Below are 16,086 nucleotides of genomic sequence, written 5' to 3'. Positions count from 1 at the left end.
ATTTCATTGACTTTCTACTGAACCTGTATGTACGTGAGGAAAGTACTGTTCTGGCCTGAACTACGGATTTCATCAACTTGGTAGAAGGTTTGCCTGTGCGGGACGATCATTTATTTTTAGTATAGATGTGACCAGCCTTTACACCAGCATCCCCAACGAGCTCGGTCACGTGGCATTGTCGTGGTATATCACACACAGGTATACAAGGTGGATGCCCCCGGCCCTTCGTACACGGTTAACAACAGCAGTGACTTCCTTGATGTCAGTCATTCGGAAGACTAACGGGTTCGTGTAAGATAACGATTTGTTTCCGCAGATCCAAGGGACTGCCATGGGTTCGCCTGCAGCAGTGGTCTATGCCGACATTGTTATGCTGTATTTGGAGAATCGGTACATTTTGCCGATCTTAGAGGGGGAGGGTTTAGAGGTTCAGGTTTATAGACGCTTTATCAGTGACATTTTTGTTTCATTGCATGGTTGCGAAGGTCAAGTTCAGCGCGCTTTAGACAGGATTAATAAGTGTTCGGCCCTCGAGTTTGCGCATGAACTGGCACATGATGGCATTGATTTCCTGGACACCACAGTTTTCCGTAGTAAGGGATACATGGCGGTGAAGCCTCATTTCAAGGTCACCAATCGTTTCCTGTATCTGCTTGCCGGTAGTAACCACCCCCGTAGTATGGGTAAAGGTGTGATCACTGGGGAGTTGATCCGTATCCGTCGGTCTTCGACCCTTGACCACCACTACGAAGCTGCTGCCGAGCAGGCGAAGCAGACTTTCCGGGCCCGTGTATACAAGAGCTCCATCTTTCATCTTTCAGACCGTACACCAGGCATGCAAGGCCGGCACAGCTGGGGTGGCTGGGGCGGCCTCAGCCGCCCCACTTTTTTGGCCGTTTTTTTTGTTCTTGTTTTTTTAGCACACTGCAACAAAGCGCGATGATCGCAGCTCAGCTCAAACGTGGCAAATAATGAAGAATCCTTGTGTATCAAGGTCAAGGTGTGTGTGTGTGTGTGTGTGTGTGTGCCTGTGTGTGTGTGTGTGTGTGTGTGTGTGTGCCTGTGTGTGTACGTGCCTGTGTGTGTACGTGCCTGTGACGTGTACAGCCGGTGTGTGCACACCGCTAGCTAAACCGACCAACGGCTACTCCCAGGGCACAAACTATTCTGCTGGAGGCAGCGTCGTCTTCGGCTGAAATTCCGGATACAACCTGCAGGGAAGCATTGTGCGCATCTGCCAGATTGACGGTTCCTGGAGTGGGGCAGCTGCCTCATGTAATCGTAAGTTGAATTTCAAGAGAGCCGATATATCCCTCTTGTGTAGAGAAGCTTCAGGCTTGTAGGAAGGCAGATTCTGGTGGCGTTGATCTTTCCTATTTACAGAGCATGTAGTAGTCTGGGTGTTACCTGCCACTTTTCATCATCACAAATGATGATCGTGCTTATCACAGGACCCAGGACCAGTCGGGCATCTCAGCCTGAGTCCTTAGGATATATGTTATACTTGTAGGTGTATGGTTAGGGTGTTTCACCGGGTAGAGGCGACGGTTTCAAATAGGACACAGGTTGCAAACCGAAACGGACTCAATATTCACTTTCTCTCTTGGTATTTTGATTAGAAAACATATGTCACAGTGAGACTACGATGTGTTATACTCCGAGCCAAAATTTCATGGCTCTGCGATGACCAGACGCGCCATACCAAGCAGGTGAGTTTTTGACGTGTTGCTTCGCACTGCGACTTGAGTTTTACGACTTTCGAAAAATCAACTTCTTGTCGCAGGTAAACAGCGGCTCGCCTCTTGCCAATAAAGCACCGCATGCCAATCAAAACTAATGGAAGCACACACAAGGCTTATTGTTACTCTGTACTGGCTGTCGTGGAGCGATAGCAATTAGCTAATTTCAGACCCAAAGTGAATTTGACGTGCACTCTAAAACGTGTCCGGTTTGGAGCCACCTCTGATTTGAACTTTTTTGAAGCGAAAAATTGGGCAACTTGGAGGCAATGGGTCAACACAAAGGAGTGGCTCAGTTCGATTGACTCTGGCCCCAGAGCAAACTTCAACATGCCAGTTTCCTTCCACAAACATATTTCGAGTGAAAAATCAACGCTGATGATCGGTTTGGGTCTATACAAATTTGGCTGTCAAGGCGTTCCGGTATCGAACCGTCTACTCTACCAGAACACTGAGTTGTTGGCATAAGCCGGTAACTTTTGTCGAGCCTGTTTTAGGCTACCACCTCCTCCAAATATGCTAATATCTCTTGACTGTACAAAAGATGTGCCGAGCAGACACTTTCTTCATCTCTTGACTGCTTTGTGTGTTGTGTGTATGGGTACGTGTATCCAGCCATTCAACTGCAGTGCCAGTCTGGCTACCTGCCCTGCCTGCGTTCCAGCCTGTGGCTGTATCCTGCCATCACAGCGCTGCGACGGTGTTTGGTACGACTGTGCTGATGGCTCTGATGCACAGTACTGCCCAGGCAAGGTCACACCAGCTCCAGGTAAGCACCAGCAGCAGCACTGATAGTAGTACCATGACTTCTATTATTATTACAGGGTGCGACAGAGCTCTCGGCCATTGAAGAAAATGTTGAGTCACCTCCACCACCACACTGCGCTCTTTAGCCGACTAGACCCTCCTGCACACAACCATCATCATTGCGAGGACACTTCCGTAGACGATATTGATAAACTCCTTCAGACAGCTGTTTCGCTAATACATAGCTCATCAGTGAAGGTAGATATTGAATGATTAAAAATATAGACCAAACTGCTATTATATAGGGGGTTTCCACATACAAAACTGGCATAGCTGAGGTGATAACGCGGGAAAAGGAAAGTGTGAAGTACTGTTGACGCGCATTGGACATGCATGCAGCGTCGGATATTCGGCGCGGAAAATCAATCACTATTCAATGCAGAAATAAGGTGCCAGAATCAGAGTACTATGTAGCTAGTAGTGAGAGTCTGTGTACTAGTATTGCAGTTGTCCGAGCGCCATGAAGGCCTGCGAACGCACCTCAAGACCCGCCGACGTCGACAGCTACAGCAGCCCCTGGGGCATGACACTGTACTGCTCGCCCGTCGCGCCAAGACGCTTGGCAGTCACTAGGCTTCATGCCACCGATGTTGTCCGCAAGCTACCTTGTTATCTGCCCATCACCCACTGCCGTTGACACGCTGGGAGGCCCCGCGGCATTCGCCCAGTATATCGTCGTCAGAGCTGTGTCGACGGTACAATAACGCTGGTAGAAACAAACAGTTGGTCGTATGATATTGCGTCCTCCGGATTGTCCCTTGACTCGTCTTGTCCCTCTTCTTGCTCTGACGCTAATGACTTCTATTACAAGCAAAATGTAGAGCTACTGTTGACTGCTATTCACTGCTGTATTTATTTTATTACTTTGCATGGCCATGTTGAGGCAGTCTTCGCATCAATTTCCTTTACACAATGCGTGTACTACAATGTATTCAAAACCAATGTCTGTGCCACGCACACATACGCAAACGTTTTAGGGATGAAACGAGTATATCGAATACTCGAGCGTTTGCTCGAAAATTCGAAAGGAGTGAGGACTCGTTTCGCAAAATACTCAAGTATCTTATGCACAGTGTACTGTATGCTTGTACATCAAGCACGTCTGTTACTCTGACCAGTACTGATAACCCATGCAAGTGTGAAATTATTACTTGTCCCTACTTACCAACAAAAGACGTAGTTCAGACTATTTCCTGCACTAGGCTGCATGCAAGACTACATGTGTCAGGTGTAATACGTTCAGTGTTACGAGAGTGTGTGCAGTACATTGTTTTATGTTGTCAGTAAAATACTCGTACTCGCTCGAATACTCGCTCGTTTTTTCAAAGAGTACTCGAGTCCTCAATTTTGGCACTCGTATCACCCCTAGGCCAAACATGCATGCACTGAATGCCTGTGCTCTGTGCTCTGTGCACTCTGTGCTTGTGCAGGTCAAACCGACTGCCAGGTCCTGACACCACCGGCACTGGGCTCGATGACCGTGAACGGCTTGATGTTCAGCAACACGACCACGTTTGTGTGCAGTCTCCCTATGTCCTTATGGGCTCGGCCGTGTGTACTTGTGAAATCAACGGCCAGTGGAGCGGTGTGCAGCCAACTTGCGTCCGTAAGTACATGTACCAATGCTCGACTGGCTTGTATTATGCATTCCCGTTCATCACACCGCTCATACTGTCAAATGCTGCCTCTTTTCATTCACAATGGCATGGGTCACAGTAGATAGGCCTGGTGCAGGTATTGCCAGTTCCTTGCTTGCTGCAGTACAGTATGACATATTAACTTAGCTGGTAAGCAGTGCATGTGTGCATGGCAAGTGTTAATTTTGTCCATTGCTTCCCAACCCATGTGTAGTGACGACTGCTGCTCTGAGTGCGGCCAGTGACGAGCTAGTCAAGGACTCCGTCTCAGAACGCATGACACAAACGTGTAAGCCTAGTATTGCTGCATAATTAAGAGCAATTTCTCCTACTGCTGACTGCTGAAAATGTTGTGTCCTTCACAACTAGTCTCTTTGTTCTAAGAAGTCTGCCTCTTTCATCGATTCGTGTTTACCTAGCTGCGTTACGCTATTAGTAGCCTATTACCTGTTGTGCAATGGGGCTGGCCTAAAAGCTGCTCGCTCAACAGTTGTGTTGCATGGCATAGAGGGAGATACGGCAAGCCACCTCGGCATATTTGCGGATAGAGCTTTTATTAGAAGGGAAAAGGACATATGGATACGAGTTAAGAGTAACTGTCCACCACTGTAACTAGCTACTACAGTAAAAAAATGCAACAACTAGGCACAAAACTGACAGAGTGCTGAGACATTCGACGACCTGACTCCTAGCTTCAACACATCTCCGTAGCGCTAACCAACAGCCTTCCAACTTGGAAGGTTCAAGGTTAAAAGGAGAGACCAAAGAGGGGAAGGTAAGCGCAACGAAAATGAGCACAAGCTAGTAGTTGAAGCTACAGTCCCACAAGAACAAGAAATGTTGATTGTTACTGGACGATGACGAAACCAGTATTACCTTTCCCTCTTTGGTCTCTCCTTAACACTACGGAGATGTGTTGAAGCCAGGAGTCGGGTCGTCAAATGTTTTAGTGCCTGGTTGTTGCACTTTCTGACTGTATTTAGTATATAGTGACAGTTACTCTACACTCATATCCATACGTTCTTTTCCTTTCTACATTAATTTTATTATTGCCATATTGGCTCAACATCCGAGTTTCAAAGAGCTTTTAGTGGACGACTTAATCCATTTTCGGCAATACTTACAACGATCCAATCAGTCATATTGTAGATCAGGCTATGCTGTGGGTAAGTATACTACTGGCCTTGTATGGCTTATTGTTTGCCAGCGAGTATTTAGCATCATCTACTAGTATTCACTCGTTTGACAGCCAAAGAGTATTTGTGTGGGAGGCTGGGAGTCTCGCACCTGACTTGGTCACGTTGCGCCTGAAGGTCACTTAGACGCGGCCATATACGGTGGAGCCGTCGCAGTTCCATCTACTGTCGACCAAACATGCCCGGTATTGGCTATTCCGGTACATGACAGCCCATGCCTGTAGCACCAAGCCTGTGTTCACTTTTGCCAAAGGGATCCACCTTACTCGGCCTTATTTAAATAAGATACTCTGTCACGCTCTCAACTGTTATCAGGTTAGCTCCTGCTCCATGCCCATTGTTGGAGCGACAGTCCTGGAATCCAGAGTTGCAAGTGAGGTGGTGATACGGCAAGCAGACGGTGGCAAAGTACGGCTTAAAAGCTCTACATCTGGCAAGTGGCCGGCATACCACCCCAATGGACATCGGAACAGTACACGTAGAGTAGCATCTCTACGTGACAGGGTATGAGCGCAAGTGAGTTCTTATGCTCTACTAATGTGCATTGATACTGTGACTATAGTTGCAGGGAATTTTCTAGAACCGCCCCAACCGGTTTTCGACCGGTTGAAATAGTTGGCGACCGGTTGAAAAGTTACAAATCAGTTCCAACCGCCCGTACTTTTCTGTGGGTGAATGGAGCTGTGAATGGTCATACGCTTTTTTCTGGATGGATACTTCCAACGAAGCCGCGTGGGCTGGTACTAGGGTCACGAGTTTGTATGGTTTGTACGGTCGAACCACGTCATCGAGCTGTAGCAACGGCGTTGCTACAGTCCAACAGCTCCGCGCGACACTCCAGCACCAAGAAATCTGTTAAATTGCTGTCGAGTGTCATATTTGGGTTGTATTTTGAAAACTATTTCCGGAGGGGGACCCCCCGACTCCTCATTGTACCGTAACCGGTTGGAAATTCGTCCTAGAATATACCCTGAAACTGTTGGTGTACAGATCTCATCACATGAGCCTTAGGCGGGATTTGCTATTGTCACTGGAAAATTCAGCCCTAACAAACAGTGTGATGGATGAATTTGACTCCAGGTATCGGCTTTTGGGAATGCCATGTATGCATGTCTGGCGTGCTGCTGCTATAATGTTGTGGCAGCAGCATTTTGGTGCGATGGACTGTTCTTGTAACGGTGTACCTACCCATTTGCTGTTGCCGGATGCCGTGTTTTGTCAGTTGTGCCTGTTTGAAGGTGCCAGGCCAGCTTGTGTTGGTGCGTTCCCGTTAAGTTGCCAGGGCACCATATTTGTAACGGCGTTCCCGTTTTGCTGTTGTGGGGCTGTGTTTGTATCGGTGTGTTCCCGTTGAAGTTGACGGGGCACCACGTTAGTGGATTGTGCCTGTTTGAAGTTGCCAGGCCAATCCTGTAACGCACACCCGTTTGCTGATAATTGGGGACATGTTTGTCCATTTTGCTCGAGATTCACATGGCTGCGCCAGTTGCCTTGTGCGGATTAGACTGTTATCTGGCACTAGTCTTGATCTGTTTTATTCAGATTCAGATCAGCTATTGTTCCTATACGAGAAAATCTGTGGGTGCACATCCAATTAATTTGCAGATTTGCGTGCTTCTCCTGCAACGGGCGTTTACATGGTACATGGTGTGTGGGCGTATGTGTGGTGTGTTCATGCTGTACAGGCCAGTATTGCCAAGCACTGGGGACCTTTGGCAATCTGAAGAATGTTTTGTCCGAGAATCGATCCTTGGATCTGTGGCGTTGCAGTTGTGGTGCTCCCGACCCTCTTGCGCGATGGCCGCGGAGACCTAGCGAAAAGGTTCGAGACATACGGCATCTCAATATCTTCCACCACAATCAGTACATCAGCACCACCATCGAGTGTAGCGACATCAGCAATAGAAGACGCACATGATATCATCCACCCTTACGGCCTTAGCGAAGACCCGGGAATACCTGAGAAGATGTTAGCCGCAACTTTACTGGAAAAGTCGTCGGTGACAACGGCACTCCATATTTTAGCTGCATGCAGTTAGGTCTCTCAAGAAGTGTACCCAAAGTTTTCAAGCTAATACACAAGCAAATTCACTAGGGGCCGAGTATATTTTCCTACACCTCTCCCTGTTTGTTGTTGTTATTTCTGCATTCAAATTGTTTGTGTACCTGTACATTTATTACAGTAGAGCCACGCATCCACAGCTGTTGTTTCCAAGGGGTCAGGCTCGTCAGTTATACAAAACCTTTCAGCAATCTGGCCTTAGGCTTAGTTCCTTGACTTCTTGTACCACTTTCTTAGATGCACATCCCACTGGATAGTGAGCAATACGTGTGTAGCAGAATCTGTATTCCAGAAAAGCAGAGACTCGAGTCTATTGGCACCTCGTTTCTTTTTAAAACGTTATTGGCTGTGGTGTACCTAGAGGTATACACGTACATTCCTGGGTCCCACGTTCTGTGACGCCCGACTGTATTCGTGGTGCCTCAACAACTTTTAATTTTGTGCGCTCGGGAAAACCTGCCGGAGGCTGTGAAGCTGCAGAGTGTTGGCTGTGTTTTGCTTTAAAAAACCATCAGGTCTCCCCAGATTTTCTAGTCTGGCCCTGAATTTTGCCACTCTTCGGTTTCAAAACCTAGTGTGGTGGTGGAAAGCCTAGCAGTGTTGTGTGTGCATGTGTGTATTTTGTACAGTGCTGGCCAGAGAAATCCAACCTCGTTAATAAAGTAGCGCCGCGTTCGAGAGCACAGACCGGTCCAGTATGTTTACTACTAGGGCTGCGTAGCGCCCGGTGCAATTTTATTCATAAGGTTGGATTTCTTTGGCCAGCACTGTAGTTAGAAGTAGGTCCTCTAAGGTCCTCTGTTTGTGCGCAATTGTGGTCACAGTGGCAGTAGTGGGTGAGGGGTAGACTCAGTTACTACGAAGATGGTGTATACATGATGGTGTATACAGTCATGTAGTTGAATGTTACTTCGGGCTTAGACCCAGAGGTTCTTGAAATGATGACCCCGGGTGTATGTACATGTATCATTCAGCTACCGTTGTCATAATGGCACTAGTTGATAGAACACCTGTATAAGTACAGGCTGTACATCTAGCATTTTCCAAAATAGCACTCCGTACTTCGAGGCTGCAGCCGTTTCGCATGCAACGTTGTATGTGTTGATCGGTTGACAGCATGTGACAAAGCCGAGGACATACTAGAGTATCAGGAGCACTGTTTTTTAACACAGTGCGTCCCCCGCCTTGTCATGTTAATTTATCAAACAAGGCTTACCTATACCAACATTATACATGTAGGGCTGTGCATGCTTTCAAAATTCTTCCTTGTTGAAGTAGAATACCGTGCTTGTGGGGGCTTTAGTAGTTCCTTTGCCAGATGTTCTATGCGTATCTCAATGACTTATCAGTTTCAGCACTTGGGCAAGGCACATTCGGGCCTACACATGTAGCCTTGAATTCTGGCTTGGAGGCATTATTTATCCATTTTCATGGCTGCTAGGTTCATCCTTAGTTAAGAGTTATTTCTCCGTGATTCGCTAATGAGTCCACAAAGGACGAAACAGCTAGACAGTACTAGTGCTGTCCCCAGATCGTGTATCCTAAATCCATAATACTGACGCTCAATCTCCAGACAGCTGTTTCAGCCTTTTTTTAGGTCCCATCAGTGGAGCTAAGAGCGGGAGGTTAAACAAATGGCAATACGGTCTATATGAAATGAACAAAAAAAGCAATTTGAAAATGGCTCAAAGCATCAAAGTCAGCGAGCTATCTGCAAGACACGCACAAAGAGAGCTTTGCACGAAGGCAGATACATATTACATATACCTTTGACACTAACCAAAAAGAATGCTCAATCAAGTCAACGCAAGGCAGCGTAATGCGGTGATCGAGTCTATAAAAAGCTATAGTGACATGTAGCCAGGCCCCCAGCACAATAAGCTGACTTGCATCATGCTAAACTCGTTCACACAAATCTCTTATAATAATTATTATATAGATTGCAGGATAGGGTGGTTGCACCAGGAAGTGCTGTCTCTGCGATAGTGGGACCAGCCAAGATTGCAGTACAGTTGTCCACCATCAATCCAGCACTTCATTGGCCCACGCCGTCGATACACCAGCATGATTTCCGGAGTTATTACCATTCATTGATACATGCCCCCCCCCCCCCACCCCCCAGTTCTTCGGCACCTGACCCGAGTTCTATTTGGGCCGCACTACTTTGTAGCAGTCATACTATAGTACTAGAACTGGATGCACGTGATATCCACTGGAGCTGGCCATGAGCTGACCCACCGCCGTGCCTCCCAGTGTCAATTTTGCTTATGTGATCCTACCACAATCTGGAACATTATCAGTACTCGCCTCTGTTGACTTGCCAGCACTAGTTCTGGTGGATCCGGGCATGTTTCTGCCTTCTCTTAAGCATGTATTCTCCTGCAGGTGCATCTTTCACCTCCTTCTAATGCGCGAGCACATTTTCTGTGGAGATTCAACGACACATACACCAGAAAATACAGAACGGAACAGTGGCTGCCAATGCGACACAAGTACCACATAGACCTAAAAACTCATAAGTACCCTGGGAGTTAGATGCATTTACGGGCAGTATGCCAGGATTTGCGCAGCTAATTTAAAATCAGATTAGCAATGCTGTGTGCTACCTAGGTGGCATCTTGGACTCAAAAACCAACCGATTGTGGTCCAACCCAACCGACAGCGTTGTCGGTGGGTTCCGATTGGCAGGTGTTGGATGGACGTATGATCCATGCGTCCCCACAAGCAATGAGAAGTTAACAATGCCACTAAGGATATAATATCGCGGACAGCAGTACAATGAAACCGGGCCATTCATTATCAGCAATATCAGGGGTATATCCCATCCGATAAGACGTACAGCTCGTGTATGGCAGACTTTACAGCAGGTCCCGACATAGCTTGCCCCGTGCCCTTTACAACTCCTGGGCCAAAACTGTTGTACAATACTCGAGAGGGTCTAGCCTAGTGAGTGTGAATAGAACCTGGCAAACCATATCTCCAAGTGATTCACATGTTGGTATATTCTCCGTTATCATACATCAATTCCGAGCAATTTGACACCCGAATATTCTCGCACCACTACTGCTGAAGTATTGACCACAAACCATGTTCCATTTGACTTACAAAAGGAACTTGCAAAAGGCATGAGAGCACTGGAATCCGTAAAGACTCTCGCATTATTTATTAGCCACCATACATACCTTTCGGGAAGTCGTGTTGGAAGCAGCATGCTCGCAGAGCTGAGTGAGATCTGCATACAGTAACACAGCGACAATGAACCACATGAACAGAAGGAAGCAGTCGTATCCGTACACATCTGAATATGCGCTTATGGGAGGAAAATCCGTGCGACAAAAGAGGACCGTGTTATGCAGGTGTATGTCTTACCCGGGTACGTACTAAGTGAGTTCCACCATACGTATATAATTTTATTGCAATTGAATCACTTGACTGACTGGAGCCAAAAATATCAATTGGCACTTACTCCGGTTACCCGAATGTTTCGGTACCACTATCATTAGGTTTTTTGCAATCGAACCAAGTCATAGTTGAGTCATTTTCAATGCGTTAGGTGTTACCTGACGTGCTCACTGCATCAGCCGCTATGTCAGATTCCACCAGGCATGCACCAAACCAGGCCCAATGCGCACACTGATGATGGTGGTTGGCACACAACGAGCAGTAGTAAAAGTGAAAGGACTTTTTGCATGTGATTTTGTTGTAATTTGTGCCAGTCGAATTGTCTCAGTGTAACTAGTTTATCGTTAGCTTACTAGTTTGTTTATACAAAAGAGAAAGACCAAGGAACTACAAGTTACGCTATACTGTCCACTAACACCACCAGTTACTAAACAATCAGCTCATGCGATAGCTATTGCACGACACTGAACAGCTCTAGCACATCTTGGATGCGCACTCCAACAGCCTTGTGGACGACGACCGTCACTGGAGAATCGGTCCGTCGCTCCACCAGCCCGGCGGCACAGTGGACAGTGCCTTGGGGGTGTCAGGCATGGATCAGGCTGATAAGGACGTGGTGGAGACGGAAATGATGTTTGCAAGGAAGAGTGATGATATGCGTATGTGCCGCAGTCTCCGCCAGTTGTTGAAGCAACAGTCCGGCAGTGGAAAGTCGGCAAGGTTAAAATAAGTGACCAACTGGGTGAAAGTACACCAAATGTGGCCCATCTCTTGAATGGTGCGGACCACGGCAAGGACCTGAAGTTGAAGGTCGTCAATGGCAACACCGCATGGTCGACGTCAATGGGAACATCAAGCCATCAAGTTGGTGGAACTATGGAATGTCCGTCGCAGGCTGCAGCGACAGGGTAACGTGCTCAGGGAAGAGTACAGCGATGATGATCAGCTGTGTCTTGCACGCAGTCGTGTTGATCGTGGCGTGCAGAACAACAGAGTCAGTTGCGGTATTCGTACATTTGTCTGTTTAGGATTGTGATCCCCAGGAAGTCCTTTGGTGAGGAGTGATGTCACGCAACGAGCAGTAGTCAAAGTGAAAGGACTTCTTGCATGTGATTTTGTTGTAATTTTGTAAGGTGTGGTGGCAGAACTTTCCGCTGGTAGTGGGTGATGGGCTGTCTGTGTGACAACAATTACGGGCTTGACGAACGACATAATTATGGCGAGTCGATCTTTGGCCAGTTGCTGAGTTGGAGATCGTCACCGTAGACCCAGAGATCTGGTCCACGGTCCAGGGGTTGGGATCCCACTGTGGTGAGAGCTTGTGTGCCTGCTCATTGCGGCGTAAGACGCGCTGACCAGGAGTGAGGATGGGGGCGTTTGACCGGCGGGTGGCATTGGCAGCGTCGCACTGGGATTGGCGGAATTGCTGGTCACGGTGGGCAGCTGAAGGCAAGTCTGGTGCGGCTGCCGTAATGCAGGGTATGCTGTCGCGGATGGGGCGACCAAACATGAGTGTTGCCGGTGCCTCGTGAGTGGCAGGGTGTGGCGTGGTGCGGTACGCTAGGAGCCATTGGTCAAATGCAACATTGATGTCTTCGCCAGCTAGTTTGGCAGTTCGCAGAACTTTGCCAATGGTACGGTTGAGGCACTCGACTGCTCCGTTTGCTTGTGGCCACAAAGGAGGGGTGTGGCGGTGCTGGATAGCGTGTTGCGCGAGGAAATCAGCAAAAGCCGAAGAACGGAACTGAGGACTGTTGTCCGAGACTAGCTCTTCGGGCAAGCTGAACATGGATAATGTAGAGCGCAGAGCTACAACACCGGCCGTAGTGGGTGTCGTGCTGAACACGTTGATGACCGGGTAGCGAGTCAACTGGTCGATAGTGGCAAGCAGGTGCTGACCGTTTGGCATGGGTCCATACAAATCGACGAAGACTCGTTGCCACGGCTTGGTGGACGGTGGTGTGGGCACGGACTCCCGGACGTAGCGGTGTCGTTGAGAGAGTTGCTTGGCACGGATTACATTGCCGGCAGAGTGCTTCGGCTTCAGTAGCCATGTTGGGCCACCCAACATTGCTGTTGAGCCGTTGCTTGGTGCGGACAATATCTTGGTGGCCCGCATGTGTAAGCTGCAGGGTAAGCCGTTGGAGGGCCGTGGGAATGACGAGACGGTCGTTGCGGAGTAGTAGACCGTCACTCTCAGACAGTTCATGGCGGAGGGCAAAGTACGGGCGGACCGTGGTGTGGCTGGAATCCCAGCGGCCAGATTGCAGAGAGGAAAGGATGGCTTGCAGTGTGGTGTCTGCGGTGGTGGCGTCCGCAATCTCCTTCAGAGCCAACGCATTCGGCTTAGCTGCTGTAGCTAGGGCATGTATGTACGCAGTGTCTTCCTGTGCGCCGATGTTTGGCAAGTCGGGATGAGGCTGCGGATTGCGACTGACGACGTCGGCCGGGTTTTCTGGGCCAGGCTTGTACTGAAGCTGGAAGCTGAGATCCTGCAGGCGGAGGACCATGCGCTCAATTCATGGTGGAGGTCTCGATCCGACGGCCTTGAGTTGCAGGAGCGGCTTGTGGTCGGTGACAACGGTGAACTGTGGATCACCTTGTCAAGTTGTGGTGAAAGCGAAGGCAGCCAAACTTGACACCCAATGCTTCCCGTTCAGTTTGAGAATATTGCTGCTCGACGCCGGAGAGTGCACGGCTGGCGAATGCTACAGGTGCATCGTGGCCGTTGTCTTGGCGTGGACACAGGATTGCGCCGAGGTCGGTGCGTCGACATACAGTGATGTGTTGTTGCGGTCAAAGTATTGCAGCATGCAGTCTTCGGCGATGGCCTTCTTCAGTGCATCAAATGATTGCTGCTCAACATCAGTTCAACGCCAAACAGTACCTTTCTTAGTGAGAGCAGGGAGTGGCGTGGTGAGATCGGCCATGTTACGAATGTAACGGCGGAGGAAGTTGGTGAGACCCAGGAAACTCTGTTTGTCGCTGACGCAAGATGGCGTAGAGAATGTAGCCACAGACTGCTGGTGGCTGGGAGAGGCGCGGATGCCCTTGTCGGAGTAGACGCTAGCCATGAACTTGAGCCGAGGCTTGAGGATGTGACATTTGTGACATTTGGCTCGGTTGAGTGTAACGTTGTGATCTTAGAGCCGCTGGAGGCAGGCGGCGAGTCGTCGGTTGTGCTCTTCGACGCTCTTACCAAAATTGAAGATGTTGTCGTGGACGTTCTTCACACCGTCGAGGCCAGCGAGCCATGGCGTCCAGTGTGCGCTGTAGGATCTCGGATGCGGACGATACGCCCATGGGCAGACGTTTACAGTGCAAAACTGCGTAGCGACGTGACTCAGGGTGGCCTGGCTCTCCACAGCGGTAGCAGAGCGATGTGCTGGATTCCCGCCGGCCTGGAGCGCGAGTGGCGACTGGGGCAGGTGGCTGGTGGTACGAGTTTGCAGCTGGATGTGGCGAAGACTGCATCGGTCGACGCGACGGAGTTGAAACAGTAGCAGGAGGCGGCTGTGTCCTTTTGTAGAACGGTGGCTGATGACGGAGGGCATTGATCGAGTCTTGTGTGCGCCGGAACGCCGTCGTCTGTTCCACTGACGCTTCAAATGCTCTGGCGGCCTTGAGCGCCTTGGCGAGATCAAGGGACCCAGTCTCCAGCAGTTTTCTGCGGAGTGGATCGGACGTGCATCCTGCCACAATTTGATCACAGAGAGCCACGTTCTTCTGGGCATCGTCGGCGAAGCTGCAGGTCGTTGCCAATGCCAGCAAACGAGTATAAAACGTGTCTAATGTTTCGCCAGGCTGCTGGGTGACCTGCCGGAAGTGGAAGCGGGCCATGCTGGGGCTCTGCTTCGACTGAAAGTAGTCGGCGGCGGCGGTTATGAGGCCGTCGAGATCGTTGCCAGTGTTGGCTAACGTAGGGACGAGCTGCTGGATGTCCTTGCCGGCCACATACTGGAAAGTGTCTCTCTGGCGAGTGTCATCCGAGATGCCGGCTGCTGCGACATAGAGTTGGAAACACCGTTCCCAGGCAGGAAAATGGGCAGCAGCATCGTAGAGACTGCTGTAGATCGGGAATGGCTCCGGAGGCGGTAGTGACAGTAGGGACATGGCGAGGATCAGGCGTTTGCTCGCAGCGCCAATGTAATGTTGTTCTCTTGCTGTATTCCAAACAACAACTAACTCGGAGCTCCGGAAAGCTCCGCAATAGTGAGGCTTTGCATTCCGAATTTCGGCTTGGCGTTCTTTGGTAATTTGTCGAACATCAAAATGTCGAATTTTCGCACCGACGTTTGTTTTGCAAGTCGAAAATGATGTGTTTCGTGAGCCCCAGCATCAGCAATGTCCTGTCCCGTGCTCCTTTTCTTGCTGATTCCGACAAACTTTGATCGCGCTCAAAGAGTCGAGGGCCAAACCTGCCTCCTCAGTCGCCTCAGAAAAACCAACTCCATGGCCAAGTCAAATTTTATGGGTATCGCCATAGTCTTTTCAGCCACACAGATGACGGTGAGGACACTCCAGGCGAAAGAGAGTAGACAGGCAGTGGAGAGGAGCAATCAGAGGTAGCTGACGATGCTGATGTCGTCAAAGACGCCTGCGAAGCCATGCCAAGATAAGAAACCTCTTTGAATAAATCACGCGCTAGCGCTCTTCCACAAGAAAATTCATCCGAAAAATATGTTCGGCAAAGTGAGCTTTTTCCGAACAAACATGCCGCATCTTCGTGTGCATTTTCGACCTCGCTCCCGCGTGCCGAATCTTTTGCCGAATTTTGGAATGCAAAACCTCACTAATATGATGCCAACAGAATGTAATGTTGTGCGTGCATGCGTACAGAGTCGGTGCGTACCGACTGTCAGCACAGGTGTGGAAAGCAGCATATGTAAATGGATAGGAGCACAAACGGTGCCACGTGCATATATGTGTCGGTAGAGCATGAAACTCTTAATCTCAGGGTCGTGGGTTTGAGCCCCACGTTGGGCGCCAAATGTCGTCTCGGTTGGAGAACGAGCTGCCTCTACTATACCCTCGCCACGCCACACATCAAACGGACTAGTCAAGTGGTTTTTCTCTAGAGCTAGAGAGAGAGCTATTCATTACTACACTTCAGGAGACGACGGGAGAACTGACAACTGACATGGCGAAAGGAAACATGATATCGGAAAGTGGTGCCCTCATCAGCACAAAAAGTGGCGTACTCGATATCATATCAGCACAAAAAGGTGCACGTGTCAGCAATA

General features: G+C 49.2%; 3 protein-coding genes across 6 annotated transcripts in view; 2 read left to right on the top strand and 1 right to left on the bottom strand.

Moving 5' to 3' along the window:
• The window catches only part of LOC135823879 (uncharacterized), a 57,742-nt gene extending 50,536 nt beyond the window's left edge, over positions 1-7,206 (top strand). Inside the window, exons 6-10 of the mRNA XM_065336736.1 lie at positions 2,355-2,508; positions 3,977-4,152; positions 4,398-4,472; positions 5,695-5,895; positions 7,065-7,206. Of these exons, the coding sequence (XP_065192808.1) occupies positions 2,355-2,508; positions 3,977-4,152; positions 4,398-4,400 (333 nt within the window). The 3' untranslated portion in view covers positions 4,401-4,472; positions 5,695-5,895; positions 7,065-7,206. The remainder of the gene's footprint in view (positions 1-2,354; positions 2,509-3,976; positions 4,153-4,397; positions 4,473-5,694; positions 5,896-7,064) is intronic.
• The window catches only part of LOC135823884 (uncharacterized), a 189,783-nt gene that overhangs the window by 11,655 nt on the left and 162,042 nt on the right, over positions 1-16,086 (top strand). The window contains exon 5 of the mRNA XM_065336742.1: positions 1,108-1,281. Coding sequence (XP_065192814.1) covers positions 1,108-1,132 — 25 coding nt within the window. The 3' untranslated portion in view covers positions 1,133-1,281. The remainder of the gene's footprint in view (positions 1-1,107; positions 1,282-16,086) is intronic.
• The window catches only part of LOC135823883 (uncharacterized), a 45,374-nt gene that overhangs the window by 23,811 nt on the left and 5,477 nt on the right, over positions 1-16,086 (bottom strand). For 2 of the 4 annotated variants that reach the window (XR_010554791.1, XM_065336739.1), the window contains 2 exons: positions 10,624-10,673; positions 9,699-9,865 (listed from right to left, as the gene is read on the bottom strand). The exons of 1 other annotated variant lie outside the window; for it this stretch is intronic. Coding sequence is in view for 1 of the 3 variants with exons in the window: in XM_065336739.1 (XP_065192811.1) it covers positions 9,846-9,865; positions 10,624-10,673 (70 nt within the window). In the remaining 2 variants the exon portion in view is untranslated. Of the gene's footprint in view, positions 1-9,698; positions 9,866-10,623; positions 10,674-16,086 lie in introns of those variants that run through there. One more of the 4 variants, XR_010554794.1, reaches the window with a different exon arrangement.

The sequence above is a fragment of the Sycon ciliatum genome, chromosome 8, assembly GCF_964019385.1.
Source record: "Sycon ciliatum chromosome 8, ocSycCili1.1, whole genome shotgun sequence".
Lineage (NCBI taxonomy): Eukaryota > Metazoa > Porifera > Calcarea > Leucosolenida > Sycettidae > Sycon > Sycon ciliatum.
The sequence above is the reverse complement of the archived record's forward strand: the minus strand, read 5'-3'. Positions and strand labels throughout refer to the sequence as shown.